The 19,289-nt window shown below is 35.7% G+C and overlaps 1 protein-coding gene across 1 annotated transcript in view; it reads left to right on the forward strand.

Annotated features, from left to right (window-relative positions):
• ARSB (arylsulfatase B) overlaps nucleotides 1-19,289 on the forward strand; it is a 61,821-nt gene that overhangs the window by 20,015 nt on the left and 22,517 nt on the right. Inside the window, exons 5-6 of the mRNA XM_021547253.3 lie at nucleotides 9,957-10,200; nucleotides 18,014-18,084. Coding sequence (XP_021402928.3) covers nucleotides 9,957-10,200; nucleotides 18,014-18,084 — 315 coding nt within the window. The remainder of the gene's footprint in view (nucleotides 1-9,956; nucleotides 10,201-18,013; nucleotides 18,085-19,289) is intronic.

The following is a 19,289-nucleotide window of genomic DNA, read 5'->3' on the forward strand; positions in this document are numbered from 1 at the left end:
TTCCTGGTTTTTGGAGAACATAGGTTCAGTTTTGTCCAGCTTAACATCCTTTTTTTAGATTCAGTGGTATATTATTCACCCATTGTTACTTGTAACCAAGCAAATATGTTAAAGAAAGGAATAACAAGGAAAACGTATTCTGAATCATTCATTCAGCAAACAGGTTGCTTGCCATTTCCCTGCCTGGAAAACATAATCAATTGCTGAAGAACGGATATATGGAAACTGGTTAAAAACCCTGCTTTGGTTATTAAAGGGAACATATAATATTTATGTAAACTCCCATTACTCTCAATTACTTGTGTTTCTATATCACCATATTAACTTATAAAATAACCCCTTTACTCTCCTGTAATTTTGGTTGCATTTAGCAAAAGCTAGGGTGGCTGTTGGGAGAGTTTAGACAATGCTGGACATGCCTATACGAGGCTGTTGCATTTCCACCTTGTTCAGTAAACTTACCTGTTTCTTTTCATCATAATCTCTCAGAGAATGACACGGCCTACAGCAAGCAAAACAGTTACAACTGATCACAGAACAATTAGCCTTTATCATCCCCTCTGTAAGACTAGTGTTATAAAGAATATTATTTTCTTCACTTTTTGGAGTAAAGAGTTTCAGTTTTTATGGTTTATGTGCTTGGTGTGAGAATTAGTGTATGGACACATACTTCTTCCTAAGGTGCATGCTGCACTTTTAAAAAATGTCCCCTGTGGTAAGTAATAACTAAAGACTTTTGTTTCATTTTTGTATTATTTTGCCAGCAGGTATGTGTTTCTTTCTGGTAATGAACTCAGTCAGTATATTCTGGATATAGCTAGGGCCCAAGAGATTAAAAACTCAAACAAAAGTGATGCAAAAAACAGATGTAAATCTGTCCAAGGGTCGGAATCAAGTCATCCTTTGCACAGTGTAAAACCAATGCATGTGTCTAAACTTAAGAAGAAAAAAAGACATCTGGCTTATAGAGGGTGAAATATTAAAGTGGAGGGATTGGGTTACTACTGGATGGCCAAGGATCAGCTGTAATACTCCTTACATGAAGGAGTGGCCCTGCAACTCCTGCTTTTAGGAATGGATTTCTAATTCCTTGCACCGAGGTTTCTGCTGTTCCTGGGCTGATTGGAGAGTTTCATCAGGGGGCAGTTTTCCCTGTCTGCAGGCAGTGGTGTTGGAAGGTGCCCATCTGCACCACCTTCCTGTGTACAGGCTGGGTTGGACTCTGTGCAGCCCTGTTCTTTCTCCCCAGCCTTTCTCTCCTAAAACCTTTCCCAGCTGTATCCTGATGTGCTAAACTGCTTAAATTAACTCCAGATTGCTCTGTTTATTGTGTGTCAGAGGAGTGACACAAGGCAATCAGAGCAGCTTCCTCTCAAATAAACTCCAAGAAAGAGGGGGTACAGGATATTAGGATGGAAAATATGGGTTCTGGGAAGAACCCTGGGGCTTTAATGCCTGTATATTAGATTAGGTCTCTGCTGTTTGCATTTTAATTCTAAGTTTTGGCAGCTTGGTATCCCTGGAAGTGGATTTTTGTGTTGTTTTTTCTTTTTAAAAGAAAATAAAAAGGTTGTATGGTCAAAGTAGTAATTTCTTCTCTCCCCCTCAAATGAAAAGTGAAATAATGCTCCCCTAAGGTTATCAGCCTCCCTATGGGCAATGTGCACCTGAATGCCTCTGCTTCAGTGAACTCAGTGACCTCTTTTCTTGTATATGGCTCTGATCAGCAATAAATGTGAAACTAGTTTTCCACCATCTCCCATGTTCACAGTTGGGATAGCATCCTCTTTTCTTACCTTACAACTTGCAGCCTAAAGTACAAATGTAGCAGATCTGAGGTCAGCTCTTTCCATACCTCTGAAGGTGTGATTTTAGCTAGTTGCTGCTTTTTATAAAGAGTGTTTGTAAGCACAGTAAAAGCAGCTCTACTTCCTAATTTTCTTCTTTCAAATGCTGCTATAAATATGCCTCCTAATTAGATCCATAATATTATTTTGATAATAGCACTAGGCTTGTTCTAAGAGAGTCATGCTGCTTCCAGAAGTAGAGGAAGAAACCCAAATGTTTGCAAAATAAACTTCTGAATGCTTTTACTGAATAAAAACACCTAGGTGCTGCCAGCTGTTGGACAGTCTCTGCAATTAGAAAATTTTATGTGTACAATTCCATGCTTCCCAGCATACTTTCGGTCATATGTCAGCCTTATCCTGTCCTCCTCTTATTATTTCTGTTTACCATATGGACATATCTCTTCTGTTTGGTAGGGAAGGATGGGGGATGCACTTCTGAGTTAAAAATTTTATTTGTCTAAAATGCAATGAGGGAGCATATAGGAGAGATTCTGCTCCATTTAGCAAAGAGAAACCACCTTAGTTTCACTCTTATCTTCACAAAACCATTAATATATTAATCAGAAGCAAGAAACGGGAACAGGAGTCATTATTGACCACATTTCCCCTTCAAACTTTGATGCAAATATTTCATGTTAGGTTACATATAGTTGATATCTTTAGGATGGTAGCAGCCTTAGTTGCAGGAGTAGAAGAAGCTTAAAAGGTTTTTTCTCCAAATTTTGAAGATGCTTTAATTTGATAACCTAATGAAGTACCCTGCATTATAAAATAAATTGTATTTTTTTTTTCTTCTGGTCTGTATTCACTTCAAAAATATTGTGTGTCTTTAGACAAGGCTTTCAAACAGAGCTTGGCATGGTTTATGTATCAGACAGATATGTGCTAGATTAGCTTACTGCAGGGGCCCTTGAGGAGAAATCAAAGAGCATGGGAGTTTTCTATTGCAGCTTTAGAGAAATTAATCAATTCAAGAAAATACTCGGAGCTAAAGTACAGGTGGAAAACAGAAAAAAAAAAAAAGCTGGGGCCTGCTGATATTGATTTGAAAAGTACTGTAGATACATAAGGATTATTTGGCAAGTGTTTTTTAATTGTTTTGAGAAAATAGGAGACCTGGGTGTTGGTAGCCAGGAGCCAGAAATGTTATACTAGATCTTTAAAGTCTCTAATGGTTGGTTAAAGTTATAATGAGTACATAATAAACAAATACTGAATTGATTAATGATATTGTAATTCATAATTGTAACTGTATTTATATAATCTAGATAGCTAAAGTTTTCTTCTTTCTTTGCCCTTGCACATTTATTATTTAATATTATTTATTTGAGGTGTGTACTGAATAGGCTAGAGAAGTCTTTTCATAGTCAAAGGTTTCTTGGCACACAGCACTTCATTGCACTTGATTTTTCTCACCTTTTTTTCTTTTTTTTTTTTACTGATTCCTTATCAGTCAAATCTTAAATTTTGGTTGGTTATTGTTCTGTAGGTTTATGAGTTATATATATACAGATGTATTAAACTTTTGGATAGCTATTTTAAAAAATGAATATGGGTATCCAAGAAGCATTTAAATTTGTAAACTTCATTAACATAAAACATTTGGCAAGTTTAATTTTGTGTCTGTTGTGTGTGATATCAAGCATTTTTGGTCTTCTGTAACTTACTGCTAAAATTTATTTATGCAGAATTGGTTATGTACTGAGGTATACAGAAAAATCGATTCAGAAGTACTTGCTGTATTGGATTGTTGTGCTGGAAGAGAACTTTTTTCCTTAAGATTGTTATTTTTCTTGTTGGAACTAATTAATTTCTATTGTATTTTCTAAAATTATTGTCATAAAGATTTTCTGTATTTCTCCTTGTTCTACAAATGCCAAAAACCATTGTTAAACTTACCTTGAGAATTAAGATTATTAGGACATAGACTTAAAATTACACTTCTGATACTGTAATCAAGCTTGTATAATATGCATCACAAACTTAAACACTTATATCATCTGAGCAGAATGGAAGGTGCAGAATAAATTGAAGTTAAAGACAGTTTATGTAAAAATTGAATATATTTGTGAAGTATTCCTACTGTCTGACTCAAGTAGTCAGCAAGAGTGATCTTTTTTCCCTCATAAGGAGACTTATAGGTAGCTCTTTATTATTTGAACTAAGAAAATGAAAACTGAAGAGAAGTGCTGGAGTGAAAACTCCTTAATAATGGCACCAAATAGAGTCCTGGATGAATCTTTGGAGAAATTCCAGGAAGCCCTCTTGGAAGTGCTTGTCTGGAACAATTTGCCAGGCGTGTCAGTGGGACTGTGGGGTGTAGCTCAGTTGTGGTTGAAAGAAGAATGCAGCAACCTGAGTGGTCACAAGGGAGACAAAAAACATATGCTCTGTTAGGAAGAAAAATAAAATTCACTTTTTTGTAGTGTAATTGAAACAAGGCCTGGTCTGTTCAAACAAAATAGGTAGCTGTACAAGAAAACACATTGTTTCTTTTGGGTAAAAAAAAAGGCAAAGAGTTTAATATACTATATATCATTTTTAATCTACATTTAAGCCCCATCTAAGACTTGACAAAAAAACAGCAAGGAATTTCTTTAAATGAAGACCAATTTCTGGCCTATTTGCAGAGAAAAATTGTACCTCTGTTCTAAACCATTAATGTGAGGCAGGATTGTGATCAAAAGCTGCTAAGATATTGCGTGCAGGTAATAGAAGTCACAGGAGAAAGTTGCTCGGTCCACATTTCCACATGGTGGAGAAGCGAGGGTGTTGCCTATACTGCATTTAGATGGTCTTTGGAAACTCTAATTATAATGTTTTGCCCACTATCCGAAAATTCAAACATAAAAGTCTTTTTATAGCTTTTTAAATAAGTTTTTCACTCCACTGCATAGACAAGAATGGATCTTTTTTGATGCAAACAACGTGGGGAGATTAAGCTTGCTTTATTAGAGAGCTGGCCTTACACAGTATTACAGTACTTGTTTCTATTTAATTTCTTTCCTAAAAATAACTTTCAAGCCCATTGATCAGTCTCAACTGAATTTCTTAGAGACATGATATCTGATGCTTAAACAAATCTATTAATGCTATTAATATTGCCCCTGAGTTCAGTAACTACTCTGAATTTTTCTTGGCAATGAATGCATGCAGGCAAGAGATATTTATGATCCTGCGAAGGACATTTGTCAGAGTTTGTTCTTAAATCAACACTTTTACCTTTTTTCGATTTTCTACTATCTAGTGAGGTACAAATCCCTTATAAAGCTTTCCCCATAGTTGTGAGCATCTATTTCCAAGGGTATTTTCATCGTGCAAAGCAGACTGTTGCTTCAGTTCCAGGGTAATTTTGTAAGGAAGTGAGTCCATCCAAAGACTTGAATCATGCATCATTGATTATTGCTCTCAGAATTGTTTTATTGATGTTTTTATTATCCATCTCTTCTTTAAAGATATCTTAGTCCTTAAACTGTTTACTAGTTGCACACATCCCACATCACTGTGTATATACACTGTGCTAGTCAAAATGTTCTGGCAACTCTTCAGAGAAGTATTTAGGAGAAACAGAAGGCCTTTGGTGTATAGTTTTGTTTATTGATTCCCTTAAAAACTCCTGCAAAGTATCTCTTACAGTTTAGAAATTACAGATTTAGCAAATTAAGCTCTTTCTCATGTATATGACAATGAATATTAATTACAAAAGCAGATGTTTGTGAGAAGAACATTTGCCTTTATTTTTAAAATTGTATATTCAAGACACACAAGCTTTACTTTGTTTCTGTTTTTCTTATGTTGAAAGGTTTTTATTAAGTATATTTTTTAAAGTAACCCTTCCTCCTCTTTATTTTTAATGAGGGAACCACAATAGTTCAAAAGGCAATCACCTGTGTTTTAAGAATAGGTTATATTCTATGTTTTTCTGTGTCAAAAATATGTCCTATTTTCACCTAATTTGTTCTAGGATGGAGGTATTCATGACATATTTTTGTGGTTTCTACTTGTTCCATCAAAGCTGCTGTTGATTCAGCTTTGATGGAAACTACCTTTTAAAGTAGCCAGGATGCTTCCATTGCTCTCCTTTATTCCCTTGTTTAGTTATTTACTCAGCTTATACATGCTGTGCATTTTTTCATTGGTGGTGGTGGTGCCAGCTACAAATTTTTTTTCAGCCTATTCCTGTATTAGTGAGACTGGCTCTTCCCCATATTCTCATTTGTTGCCACAAATTTCACTTTGTAGAAGTACATTCCGTGAGAATAGAAATAAAGCAGCTAGTTACCTCCCTCATTAAAGTAATACACAATAAGAGTGATTAGTGCTGTGAGAAATAACAGTAGGTAAACATCTCTCAAAGCAATCCAAGCCAAGCAAGGAATAAAGCTCTTCAAAAATGTGTGATGCTTCTGTTAAAGAAAGAAAACAAAGCTGCATAAATTGGCTAGATAATGCTTATGCCAAGTGGCCTAATTTCTAGATACAGCCGTATTCACTCCTGTTTCATCCTTTTTTCAAGGACAAGAGCTGATTAGTTTTACAATTTTTTAATACCCCTAGTGTGTTGTGGGTGCTGTTGTAATCTCAATTATGTAGATGTAATTGCAAAACCTATTCTTACAGATAAGAAACATACACTCACTGCATTTCCCACACTATTTCAGAATTTTTAATGAAAATCATATTTGACGTTTGTCTCCAGCATAGAAATAATGAAGTATTAAGCCTGGGGCAGGCTTGTGTTTTCAGCTGAAGTAGCAAGGCTGAAACTTTAAGCAATCTTAAAAATCAAGTCCACAAGGTGTAGGTAGCTTGATTCCAAAAGCTTTGCTCTGGAGACTGTCTTCTGACATAAGATAGGATAAGTCATGGAGAGAAACAAAAATGTTAGAAAAATGTGATAAATAGTTCAGGAAATATTGTTTCGAAATAGATTTAGAATTGGATATGAAACCAGTATAGAACATGAAGGAACAATGATTCCATTTGTCTCACACCTAAGTGGACTTTAAGTGTGTGTTTTAAACTAATATGAGTTTCCACTTGGACTTGGAATTACTTCTATGTTTGAGATACTCTAGGTAAAATAGCATAAGGAGTTAGTAAAGAATCACTTATTTGGGAGAAAATGAGAGTTGTGCTTCCACGATGAAGGATCTGTCTAGCCATGCATCTCCTCACTATGGCAATTCTTTGTGGTACGTGTCTAGAAAACTTTTGTGAAAACTTGCAAATCTTCAGCATTTGTGGCTGAGGAAACTCCTGCAACTGAGTTGATGTGTTTTCATATAGGAACTATATAATTTTTTTCAACTTTAACTTCTTCACTGGCTTTCTGAACCCATGCAAGCTTTTAGTTAGCATCAATATATACATCTGTAGTTCTTGATTTAGAGGAAATGTACCTGAACACACGCCCACACAGAACTGGTGCCCATCTTGTCTTTTGTTGTCCAGATATACTCCTGGAAGTAAAACCAGGACCAGAAGAGCAGTTACAGTCCTGAGTGGACTTTCTGTCAGGTCTGTACTCCATGCAATCAGTGGCTTCTTGTTTATTCCCTCTCCCTTTTTTATTCAATAATTAGCTTAATATTTTGTTAATACAGATCCCATCAGGGTCTTTCATTGTTATGTAACAAACTCCTCTTTAATGAATTGTAGGTATTTGAAGTCCTCAATAATATTTCAGACTGTGTGGAAGGTGTTGCTTGCATGCAAGCTACTAGTGACACATCATTTACATTCTGCCCACCTAGAAAGGAAAAATACCTTAATAATCAAAACAGAAACTATCCTTTTCCCTTCTTCAATACTTTCTTGATAATTCAGTCAAGAAATTATGCAGGAAGGGCCACTTGAACATAAATTCCCAAGGAAGGAAAAAATAATGTTCTAGCAATGTGAGAATGAGAAGTCAAATGAGGGGAATGATATGTCGTATGTCAGATTTTTTTCATTTGCATATCAGGTCAGCCATCAAAACACAATTTCCCCCCCTTTATTTTAAACTTGATGTACTATGAATACAAGACAAAAGTTTTTTCAGTATGTATGTTAGATAGACTCCATTTATCAGGAAAGTTAATGTGTAGAGAAACTGGCAGAATGCGAATGTTTTTACAGAAAGTAAGGAAAAAGTAAGTATCATAAAGATTTGACTGTAACCTGAGAAGTGCAAACTTCTCTCACTGTTATTCAGAAATACCACGTACTTCTATAATTTCCTTGCTACTTTGCTGCTGATAATCAGGAATTGGAAGAATCCTCGTGTACTGCTATTGAACTGATACAGACAGTGACCAGTCTGTGATAGAAAGGAGGTATGTGAAATATTTAAGTTCTTATTCCTCTGTATGTCCTATCCGTGCTCTAATACAGTGTGGATAAGATGCCTTTATTCTAAGACTACCAAAGGTTAAAAGCTACTGAAAACTCTATTCCATGAGTATCTCTGATAGGAATTCCTGTTTACATCATGAGAAGAAGGAATTGTTGAAACTGATTGTCATGGTTTGACATAGTTTTGGTTTTTTTTTTTTCATTTTCTTGTTGTAACCAGCAATTGCTTTAAGTTCTCAGATCTCAGAGCTCAACACTGTTGCACAAGAAATAATGGTAGCACTCTTCATTAATTTATTTTTAATTCAAAAGTGCAGCAACAACATGGACAACCCGACTGGAAGCTAGTTCAGCCACAGGATGTTTTAACTCTTTTCAGATAGTTTTTTTTTTTTGCCAAGTACTTCATTTAGGTTAGGCTTCTGCCTTTCAAAGTTTTCACAGATATCTGTGGTTTATTCCTTTGTAGAACAAAAGTGGTTTCCTGTGTGCAGTAGAAAGATGTGGGGGTTTACAAAGATCCCTAATTAAAAACAGAATCACTGAATAAGCTGAGTTGAAAGGGACTTGGAAGGGACCATTTAGTCCAACTCCTGGCCCTGCACAGGACCATCCCCCAGAATCACACCATGTGCCCAAGAGTATGTCCAAATGCTTCTTGAACTCTTGTCAACCAGAAAGATAATTTTGTTCTGGTTACAGTGAAGTTCAGCTGTAAGAGGTTGGATGTCTTGTTTCTTTCCTCAAATTCATGTTTTTTTAATTAGAAAATACAATACAAACCTGTCAAATTACACTGAATGTCAGTTCAGCAATTACTATTTGAAATAATTTTGACCTCATTAAAATAGAGGAAAGTTATGCTTAGCAGAATTGCCAGCAATTACTCTTCTGAGAACATTACAGTAGGTTTGTACAAGAACAACTGTATAACAGTACTGAAAGTAAATTCAAAGAATCATTACTGTTAACTTCAAGGATCTGGGTTTTATCCTAAGTGTAGAAGCTTGCTGAGAGTGTTAAAAAGAAAAGCATCCGATGAGCCATCTCTAATTCATGTAGATATTTCTGTAGTTGTGGTGATTCAGTTTTTTATGTAGCCATCTTATATGTTATTCTTACCAAACCATAAATTCAATTTCTGAATCACTTCAGTTATGTTAACTAGTTTCAATTCATTTTATTAGGCTTTATCATTCTGCCTGAGGAGAAGGAAATACTGTTTTGTCTAACCTTATATATCAGTGTGGCTGCCTAAAAATCTGGAAAAAAACCCTGCTTTTAAACTTGGTATGCAAGTATTGTTCTGAGACTGGAATAATAAGTTTCCATTTTAAGCCTATTATACTGCTTTGGAAACCAGTGTATCCTGAGTACTAATGATGGTATTGATAGAAGCTCTTCTTGTGAAACTAAGTTTTTGAAGTGTTTGGTTCTGAAAGCTTCAGATGCCTAGTGGTGTTTTGAATCATGGTCAGAAGTCATTCTTAGCACAATCCTTCTAAATTACGGTCTTCTAGTATGGGATAATTTCTGCCTAGTGATAGCTTTTCATTGATGTAATTTTTAAGTGTTAAAATGTAATATATGTTTGTTACTTGGCTCTGAATGTTTGACATTGTATGGACACTTAACAGCAGTATGCAAATACTCACATTACATATCTGTATTGTGAAAATGCTTTTTCAAATGGATGAATAGATGTTGTGGGGAGGATTGTTCTGTTTCTTTCTTACCAATAATTCTTTTTGTTTATTTGTTTTTCAGATAATGGAGGACAGACTTTAGCAGGGGGGAATAACTGGCCACTGAGAGGGAGAAAATGGACCCTCTGGGAAGGAGGAGTGAGAGGTGTAGGCTTTGTTGCAAGTCCTTTGCTGAAACAAAAAGGTGTAGAAAGTCATGAACTCATCCATATCTCTGACTGGCTGCCAACGCTGGTGCACCTTGCTGGAGGACATACCAATGGCACTAAGCCTTTGGATGGCTTTGATGTTTGGAACACTATCAGGTAACTTTCATGTCAAATCACCAAGCCATCATTCTAGTATGAGAAAAATTTAATCAGCCCAGGAAACAGAACTTGAATAGGGAGGGAAATATTACCTGTTCCTTTCCCATAAGAAAGGGAAAGTATAAATGCAGTTAATCCAGGTTGCAAATTAATCCTGGTTGCAGATGCAAAGCCTTCATACAGCTTTAACTTGGTATTTTGAATTTTTCAGTATGAACACAACAGCTTACAAGCATGGTATACGTCTTCAAGAACATTCTATGATCCCAAAGTATGTTAAATGATTTTGCACAGCATGGAGTATAAATTAGTAAATTTTATGGACCAAACCCTGCTCTCTACAGAGCTCAGTCAGATGTCTCTGCAGTATGCATCTGGAATTGGACATATGGGAAATCCATGCCGATACTAAACTCACTGAACAAGGATCCCACTTTGATGGTTTGTTAGCTCAGTACAGGACTTGTCAGGCTGGCTCACACTGTAACCATTTGCATAGACCTGTGTCGTGCTGTCCAGTGTCTCGAAAAGCCTTTGAGAGCAAGTACAAAACTACACCTGACCTGGTTCCTGAAGGTCATGGTGTTGTGATGATTCAAGCAAGCTGAAATACTCAAAAGCACAGTGAGCACATGCTTATATCACTGGAAAAAGAGGAAGCATAGCTGGGTTATTTCAATGTTCTTTTATTCCACTAAAAAGGATTACAAAGTCCTTGAAGCCTAAGTTTTCTGCAGAATTTGAAAGTTCTGTGACCAGCCTTTAGTTTTGCAAAAATTGTGTTGGTTTCAATTCCTTTGTTTCTTTGTTTTCTGTGTTGCATGTAATGTATTCATTGATAGGTCTAAATCCTGTTGTCTGTCTTCGTAAAAGTTATGTTTATTTTAGTAGATCTCTGAATATAGTTTTAATTCAAATAAGAATAATTTAAAATGGAAAGTACAATACTGCTAAAGCAGAATAAAAAGACTAACAATTCTATTTCCTACACACTATTCAATGGAAGATTAGTGTTCTGTTTCTTTTGGTAGCCTTTGTTCTGCTTCTATAGCAGGTCAAGTATACCATATTATGTGTCACTTTTTGTCCCTTTCTTTTTTTGTTTGTCTTAGTATCCTAGACTGTGAATTGCAAGAGTTAAAGGCAATTCCTAAAACAAGCGTGGCTAAGAGTGCTGTCTTGGTTAGGTACTGAGATGAGAAATTGAGAGTTAGAATAGGGAGATTTGAACCTGTGTACCAATCCATGGGTCCATCTATGTGGATCTTGGAGTGAAAAATAAAAAACCAAAACTTAACTGAACCCCCTACACCACCCCAGAACTAAACCTTGTATCTCGAGTTCAGAATTGTTTTGTCCATCCATACCAGTCCATACCTGTTTGAAGCTGGTAAGCTTGATTTCATTCTCACAGTTGCCTGTGTTTTTGAAGAGCTAAGGGGTGGTTTTCTGCAGTAGCTGGAGTTTACAGGAAGCTCATGGCCTTGTGCCCAGGTGTACTGTATGACTCTCTTCCAAGTGGAAGAAGATAAAGGTATGTATAATTGAGGCCAAGGATTATTAACTGCCAGGAAGGAATGGAGACTCCCATCCAGCCAGAAAAAGTAAAATACTTTACTTGTCAGTGTTCCTGTGAGGAAACTTAGCATCAGCAAAATCCAGGGTACACCTAAACCATAGTCTTTTCTTCCAGTTACCATTAGAACTCCTGCATTCAGTAGAATTCAGGTTCAGTTTCAACCATGTATTTTTGCCATGGATTCATCTTCTCAGATCAGATTACTTTAGCAGGAGAGTTGTTGGGAAGGATAGGTACAACTGTGCCAGCACACTGCTGACATTTGCATTTCTCTCTTTGTAAAGGGAATGAATGCAATCTTTACAGGTGACTACCAATGTTTTAGGGTGTGTCAAAGAGAGAACCTCTGTCTGGACAGGTAACAAGTCAGGTTTTCTAACTGTTAGGCTATTCCTTGGTTGACCTTGCAGCCAAAATGTCAAATTTCAAATGATTTTTCCATGTAATCAGGATAAATGAGTGTATTAAATTTCATGACCATTATTCAAAAGGTCACATATATTGTATAGCAAACAATGAAGGCACAGTGTCCTTTTGGTGATATCTGACGAAAAGTTCAAGTATGTTGTTTTTCTGGGACCAAATGGCTCATAGTCAATGAAATTATAACTTGCAAAGATTCTAACTCACATGAAAAATGAAAATTAATCACTGTGTTGCATCTATTTTTCTCAGTACATTCTAATATAAATAAATGCATAAGCTTCTTGTGATTTTTTTGGAGGGGAGGACACTTTAATCCTGAGCCTGCTGGTTCATATGTGTGTAATCAAAAGGAAAAAGATAATAAATTTGTAACCTGGATTTAGATATTCAAAAGAATATATGGGATGGTGCAGATATTCTCAGAAGTCAAAAAATATTGAATCTACTTCAGTGATATCTATTAATGTTCAGTATTTAAAAAATAGGTTCTTGATATGTTGTTAATGTAATACTAAAAACATAATAATATAATGCAATAATGTATAATAAATCTTAGACTACTGAAAATAACTATATATAAATACAATTATGTTTAATATGATGTTTGTGTAATACTAAAATATAATAATATAATGCAATAATTTAGAATAAATCTTATGCTACTGAAAATAACTATATATAAATACAATATACTATAGAAATAGGAATATATATACAATAAACAGAAATTCAATATAAATTTCTAAATTTTTAAATTCAACATAATTTTTTTATATTTCAGTATAAATTCTGAAATTCTAAACCAAGATGAACTTTCTATCATGACTTTAAATGACTGGTAGTCCAAATTAGGAATCACATTAACATGACAGCAATTAATATTAAGTACTTGTAGTGCAAAGTAGTGCTGAGAGTCACTTAAGAGCCAAGTGTTCCTTTCATATCTTGTCCACTTAATTCTGGCCCCTGAAGAGAAATAACAGTTAGGAGGAAATAGCAGGAAAAGATGATGTTCAGGAGCATACATCTTGTAGACAAAAATACCTTCTTTTGCATTATTTTTGGTTACCTATACTCTTAAGTTTCTGTCATACAGTGCATGAAACTGAGGAAACACAGTTTTTGGGTTCTCAGTCTTTGAACTCTTAGGTAGAAATTTGTATGGTAATTAAAAGCTCTGACAGGGATTCTAACTCAAAAACTTGTCTACTCTTTCCAAATCCATCTGCTGACCCTTTACTGTTTCAGCACTGTATCAATGAAAGACTTAATAAAAGAGGAATACGATTTTATTTGAAATAGAAACTGAAAGAGGGCAGGTTTTGCTCACACTCTCAGAGCCAGTCTTACTCACCAAGAAGTGTGTGTGTCTAGGAAGTCTGCCCAGCCAGACACAGGGGCAAAGGATTTCAAGCAATCCGCCTGGCATCCCCACACCATGATTTCTGTGAACACACGATGGGCCTGGCATCTGTTGCTGTGGAACAAAGGTCCAGGGATGTCAGGTGTGAAGTCCTCCAAGCTTCGGCTGTGTTCTTTGTAGGTTGGTAACTGGGCATGGGTTCTAGTTACGCCTGTTTGTGTCCCTTTGATGCTGCATCTGTGTCCTGCACTATCTCTGTGAGTCCCTGAGGGCCATCACTGCTTTGCCTCCAGACGTTCCTGTCCAGTGGAACTGGTCTTGGTGTGCTGGGGTTGTGCTGATGTATTAACGTGGGTTGTTACAAGAGCCCTTTCCCTGCTCTTGTGTTCATGATGTTGTCTCCACATGCAGATTTCACCACTCTTTCTCCATCTGTACCTATCTTGGACTATTTTTCTCTGCAAAATTTTGTTGCAGCATATAATTAAACCAGTACTATGTCATTTTTATTTTTCTTCAAGTACTTTTGAAATGAAACTTCTACTTTGATGTCTTTCACTTCTTTTTGAAAATAACTTAGCATAGTATCATTGTGTAAACCCATTTTTGGATAGCTATCAGGTCTTTCCAGCCTCAGGTATCAACATTTTATAAAGGTTCATAAATAAATAATAAATCATAGTAGATTTCCCTTTTCTCTTGCCTTAGATTATCATAGGTAAGACTACAGGATAGGTCTAAAACCATGTATGTATTACAAATAATTTCTGAAGATATGGTGATAATATCACTAATATATTTTACAAAAATAGCAATTGAGTATACCAAGAACGATACTAAAATGCAACCAGGCAAGGAGTCTAAATTGTACCGCATAGTTCCAAGCAAATATAAAAGGCAGTTGCATTTTTAAGAAACATCTGTTCTCCAGATGCTTACTACTCTATTGAAATAAAGACACTTGGCAAAGCACTTTTTCTTTGGTTGATACTTTTTTTTTTATACATCTTGATTTTCAGCACTGAATATCTAGTGTGTCCATGCTCAGAGAAAGTATTTTATTTTGCATTTACTGTAAAATGGATTGGTAGACCACATGAAGCAATATGATAGGCACTGAGAGATTCAGGATAAAATACAGTACAAGTAACTATTATTTTGTCAAAGCTTATTACTAAGCAGAGAGTTTAAAGTCTTTTATATTTTGTAGGGCAAGTTTAATTTTTATATTTTTATAATGTTGAAATGTCATAACTGACTTGGTGTAGTAAATGAAGTAAGATCAGCTTGAATTCTTCTGTACTGAATAGGTACATTTGTTTTAGGAATCAAGCACCTGTTTAAAAAAAATTCATTGTTGCAATATAAATTAACGTAGAAAAAAGAGCAGTCTAAAGCTGAGAGTATGTTTATTTCTAGCATATCTGAAATATAATCATTTTAAGGAAACATTAAAAATAAGACCCAAAGAAATGAGACAAGATTGTAAAGACTCAGATTTTGCTTAGTGACACTGAGAATGTTTTTGTGCAAGACAAACATACCCTGAAAAACCTTGGATTCCTTTCCAAGGACACCTTCTGGCTGTTTAACAACAAAAGTGAAAGATTGCATGTAGATCTTTGTGCTCACTGAGGAATAATAGGGCTTTCAGTATGTTCTAAAAACTTCGCAAATCAGAAGAATGAGCTAACCAGTTATGATTCTCATACCAACACTGAAGTTAGGCCACATGCTTTGCCATTATTCTTACATAGAGGATTGTTTTGAAAAATAGCAACTTTTAGCTGCTTAATTAAATAATAAGAACATATCTTAATTATTCTACCATCTGACAGGGTAAAATAATAACCAGACAATATAAAAAGTTCCTTATGTTTCGGGGGAGGAATGACGTATTAGGATATTGAAGTCTAAAAATAAATATACTAAAATTAGAGCATTGTAAGACACGGTTACCCAGGCTGTTAAAATACAAAGGCAGGTTTCCCTAGAGAATATTATTTATTGCTTTGTTATTGTGGCTCTCATGGCTAGACTATTTTCCTGATGCAAGATACCCTTGCAGAACATCTGCCAAGGTGAATCTGTGTATCTGTGGAGTTTTGTAAATGGAAATGAGGGCAGAGTTAAGGCACTTCCAGGGAAACGGATCTCTGTTACAGGCATAAATTTCCTATCTGTTGTCCCCAGAATGTTGCTTCTGTTTTCCTGATGTTTTTGCTGTGAGGCAGGTGGTTTTTTCAACATACAATGCCAAATTCTTTAGCTATTGTTTTGTGATATATGCTGGTTATGAATATCCATGCTCTGTACAACAAGAATTACTGGAGTAATACTCGAACTTAAAAGCAGCACTGTACCATGTAATAGCTCCACAGAGCTTAATGCAGTGATGTCATAAACTTCAGGGAGTAAATCTCATAATTACATATAAATCACATCTGAGGTACTGCAAACAGTATTCTATCCCAGAACAAAAATAGATTTAATGATAATAATGGCAAATGCTGCATGAAAAACTTACATTAATACAAGTATAATCTTTATTTTTTGTATTCTATCAGCTGTAATGTAAATAGCCATGTTTAGTATATAATATCCACTGTCCACGTTAGAATTTATAAAGGAAGTTACCTTCAGTCTGCTTGAATACTATGAATATGCTTGGTTTAATCATAGACTCATGGAGTCATAGAATAGGCTGGTTGAAAGGGACATTTAAAGGTCATCTAGGCCAGCTCTCATGCCTTAGACAGAGACATCTTCAACTAGATGAAGATGTCAGGTTGCTCTAAGTCCCTCCTGTGCTGGGACCCCAGAGCTGATGCAGCACTGCAGGTCACTGCCCTGCTGTCACTCAGCACCGTGTGGATACTGAGTGGCACTGTATGAATATTGACCCTACAAAGATGAGAAGTAAATAGGAGTAAGTTACTTAATTACGCTGTATTTGACTCTGGTGGAAGATAATGGATTACTTAGCATAATTGTGGTGTTTTCTTTGTTTTAAAATATTCTGGAAAATGTAGATACAACTCAGAAATTGAAAGAAAAACCTTCCCAGTTTTCACAGTTATTGCAGAGTCAATCACAGGCTATAAATTTGAAACCTAGTTCAACTTTTGCTAACTGGTTCTTGTTACTGTTACCTATGAACAGATGGTGAAAGGCACTCTTGAACACAGCTGTCAATGGAGCACATAGAGTTTATTAAGTTTAAGATAAAATTTGTTTAAATAAGGCCAAGCGTTCTTAAATTAAGAGTGTGACTCCTATATACACTGGGTGGGGGGAGCCACAATTAACCTTTCACCCACATTTTGGAGAAATATTTTTGTGGCAGTTTCTATATATTGAATTACTAACACTGTAGCTTAATTAATGTAATTCCTCTGTATTAATTACAATACTATATTACCTGAACACATTTAATCTTTTAGTTCTTCTTGATAGTTCTGTATTCACTCAAATTCTATCATCCAGAAATCTTTTTAGAAATGTAACAGAAAATTATTATTTTGTTTGTTACTGAGGATTTTAAATTACAGATAAATACTGTTTAATGTATATTCTATATATTTAAATGACTGTAATTTTTTATGTCTCCAATGAGTTTTATATTACTTGAGTTTTTATTCTTAATGTCAAGAAGCTTAGAGGCCCTGGTTGAATTTTTGCGTCTTAAGTTAAGCTCCTTAATGAAAGAAAAAATCATTTAAATTATTTGGAAATTTCTAAAAGTGTGTATTTAGGTTCATTGTCAAATATAAATTATTGTCGTGTCTTTGTGTAGACACATTTCTTTCTAATTATGTCTTCTTACTCATTTTGCCCTCTAATAAGGAGTACATTTAATGTACTCAGTTTTTTAGGTCTGGGATTTACTTAGCTAACAAAATTTATGGGTAAGTTCAGAGGTTTATTCCCCACCATCTCTATGTACTGAATGGCTAAAAAAAAAAGGATTCTTTTCTTTTTTAACACAACAAGATTCTAAGTATCTAAGTAATCCTTGTGACCTCAATTAGAAATCAAAAGTAGTTTTTTTGTGGGACAGCAATGTTTTTGGTGTTTTTTGAGGCACCCAGCCATAATGTGTCCAGCACTTGTTCAGGGAAGCAGAGAGCATAACAAGAGCTATGCCATCTTTTGCTGTGAAATTTGACTCTTAAAATTGGTTGTTGTAAAACCCTTCTTAGGTAGGGCCAATTCTTTTATGAATGATTTAAATAAACACCACTGAAGTTAGGGAAAACTTGTGGAGGCAAAGGTTGTTGCTGCTCAGCTGGAAAGGAGCATTCAGATTAAAGTTGATAGTAATCAATTTAAAGTTATGAGCTCACTCTCTATTAAGATGACAAAAAGACTTAAAATAAAAGATGCAGAATCCTAATGAACTATAGGAGGTAATTAATATTTTCTTTTGAAATCTCTCTTAGTGAAGGAAGACCTTCTCCCAGAGTGGAACTGCTGCATAACATAGACCCCATGTTTGTGGATGATTTCCCATGTAAGTATGCTCAAGATTTATTAAATGTACAGTTTACCTTCTGAACACTTCTTGTCTTCTGTAAGTGAAGTGGAATGCCTTTTTCTTTTAAGTAAATAGCTTTAAAATACAGAAACATCATCCCCTGGATGGTGTAAGTTCTTAAATGTGATCAGCATGGGCTTCCCATTTCAGAGAGCTCTGAAACACTGCTGAGTAATGAATAAAGTACTTTGGGACATGGAAATGTTGAGGAGCAGCTGTGTGCCTGAGGTGCACAGTGAGGCACACTGCCAACAACTCTTTCCAAATCCTCTCTCCAGACTTCCAAATGAAGTGCTCGCCCTAATACATCTTGATACAACTGTATAATATGACCTTGCAAATGGAAACCTTGAGTTTGTTTGGAGCTGAGAAGTTCCAAGCTGTGTGATTGCTTTTGTTCCATAATCATGTGGGTTGGATCCTTAATGCCACAATCACATGAATTGGAGCTGAACTTTGCTAATTCTATAGCTCTTTTTAAGCACCATCTGTTTTATGATTCAACATTACTAGTTTGCTAAGGACTACAAGCTTTTCAGGCAGACATTTTTTTCATATAGAACATTGGAACAGGTCCTTTCCAGTGTTTTTATAGCATTTCTGTATTTCATTATATAAAGACGTAAATCCAGGCAGAGAAAAAATAATGCAATGGAGACACTGATCTGTTGCCTGCAAGACAAATACACATTGTGCTGCAATAACTGGATGGAAATGGGTGAGGTGGACTTTTGCAATGCACATCTGGTTCTGTGATGCTTTTCAGAGAAGGAGCAACATTGTGCCTATCTAATGCTGACTGGGCAGCACTGCCTGCAGATAGTTCCTGCATACTGATTGAATTAAGGTGTAGCTACTCCAATTTCTCTTAAAAAAATGCTTAGTGAGTCATAGGATTCCTGTACAATGTTATTCCTGGGTGAAGTATTCTCAGGCCTACTTCAGAGACCATCTTTTCCTTGTGGGAATGGCCTGTGATTGAGTTGTTTGAATAGACAAATTCCTGGAGTAAGCAGAAGGGGGACAAGCAAAGGAGGTTTTCAGGAATCTGAGCTCTTAGCAAATGTGGCCCCATACTGCTTCCATGATGCCGTGCTCTGATGATCATTTACTGTTTGCTGCATGTATCATGCCCTTCGTTGTGTGCATTGCATGAAATGTGGGCAAGAAGTGGGGCTGGG

This window comes from Lonchura striata, chromosome Z, assembly GCF_046129695.1.
Source record: "Lonchura striata isolate bLonStr1 chromosome Z, bLonStr1.mat, whole genome shotgun sequence".
Lineage (NCBI taxonomy): Eukaryota > Metazoa > Chordata > Aves > Passeriformes > Estrildidae > Lonchura > Lonchura striata.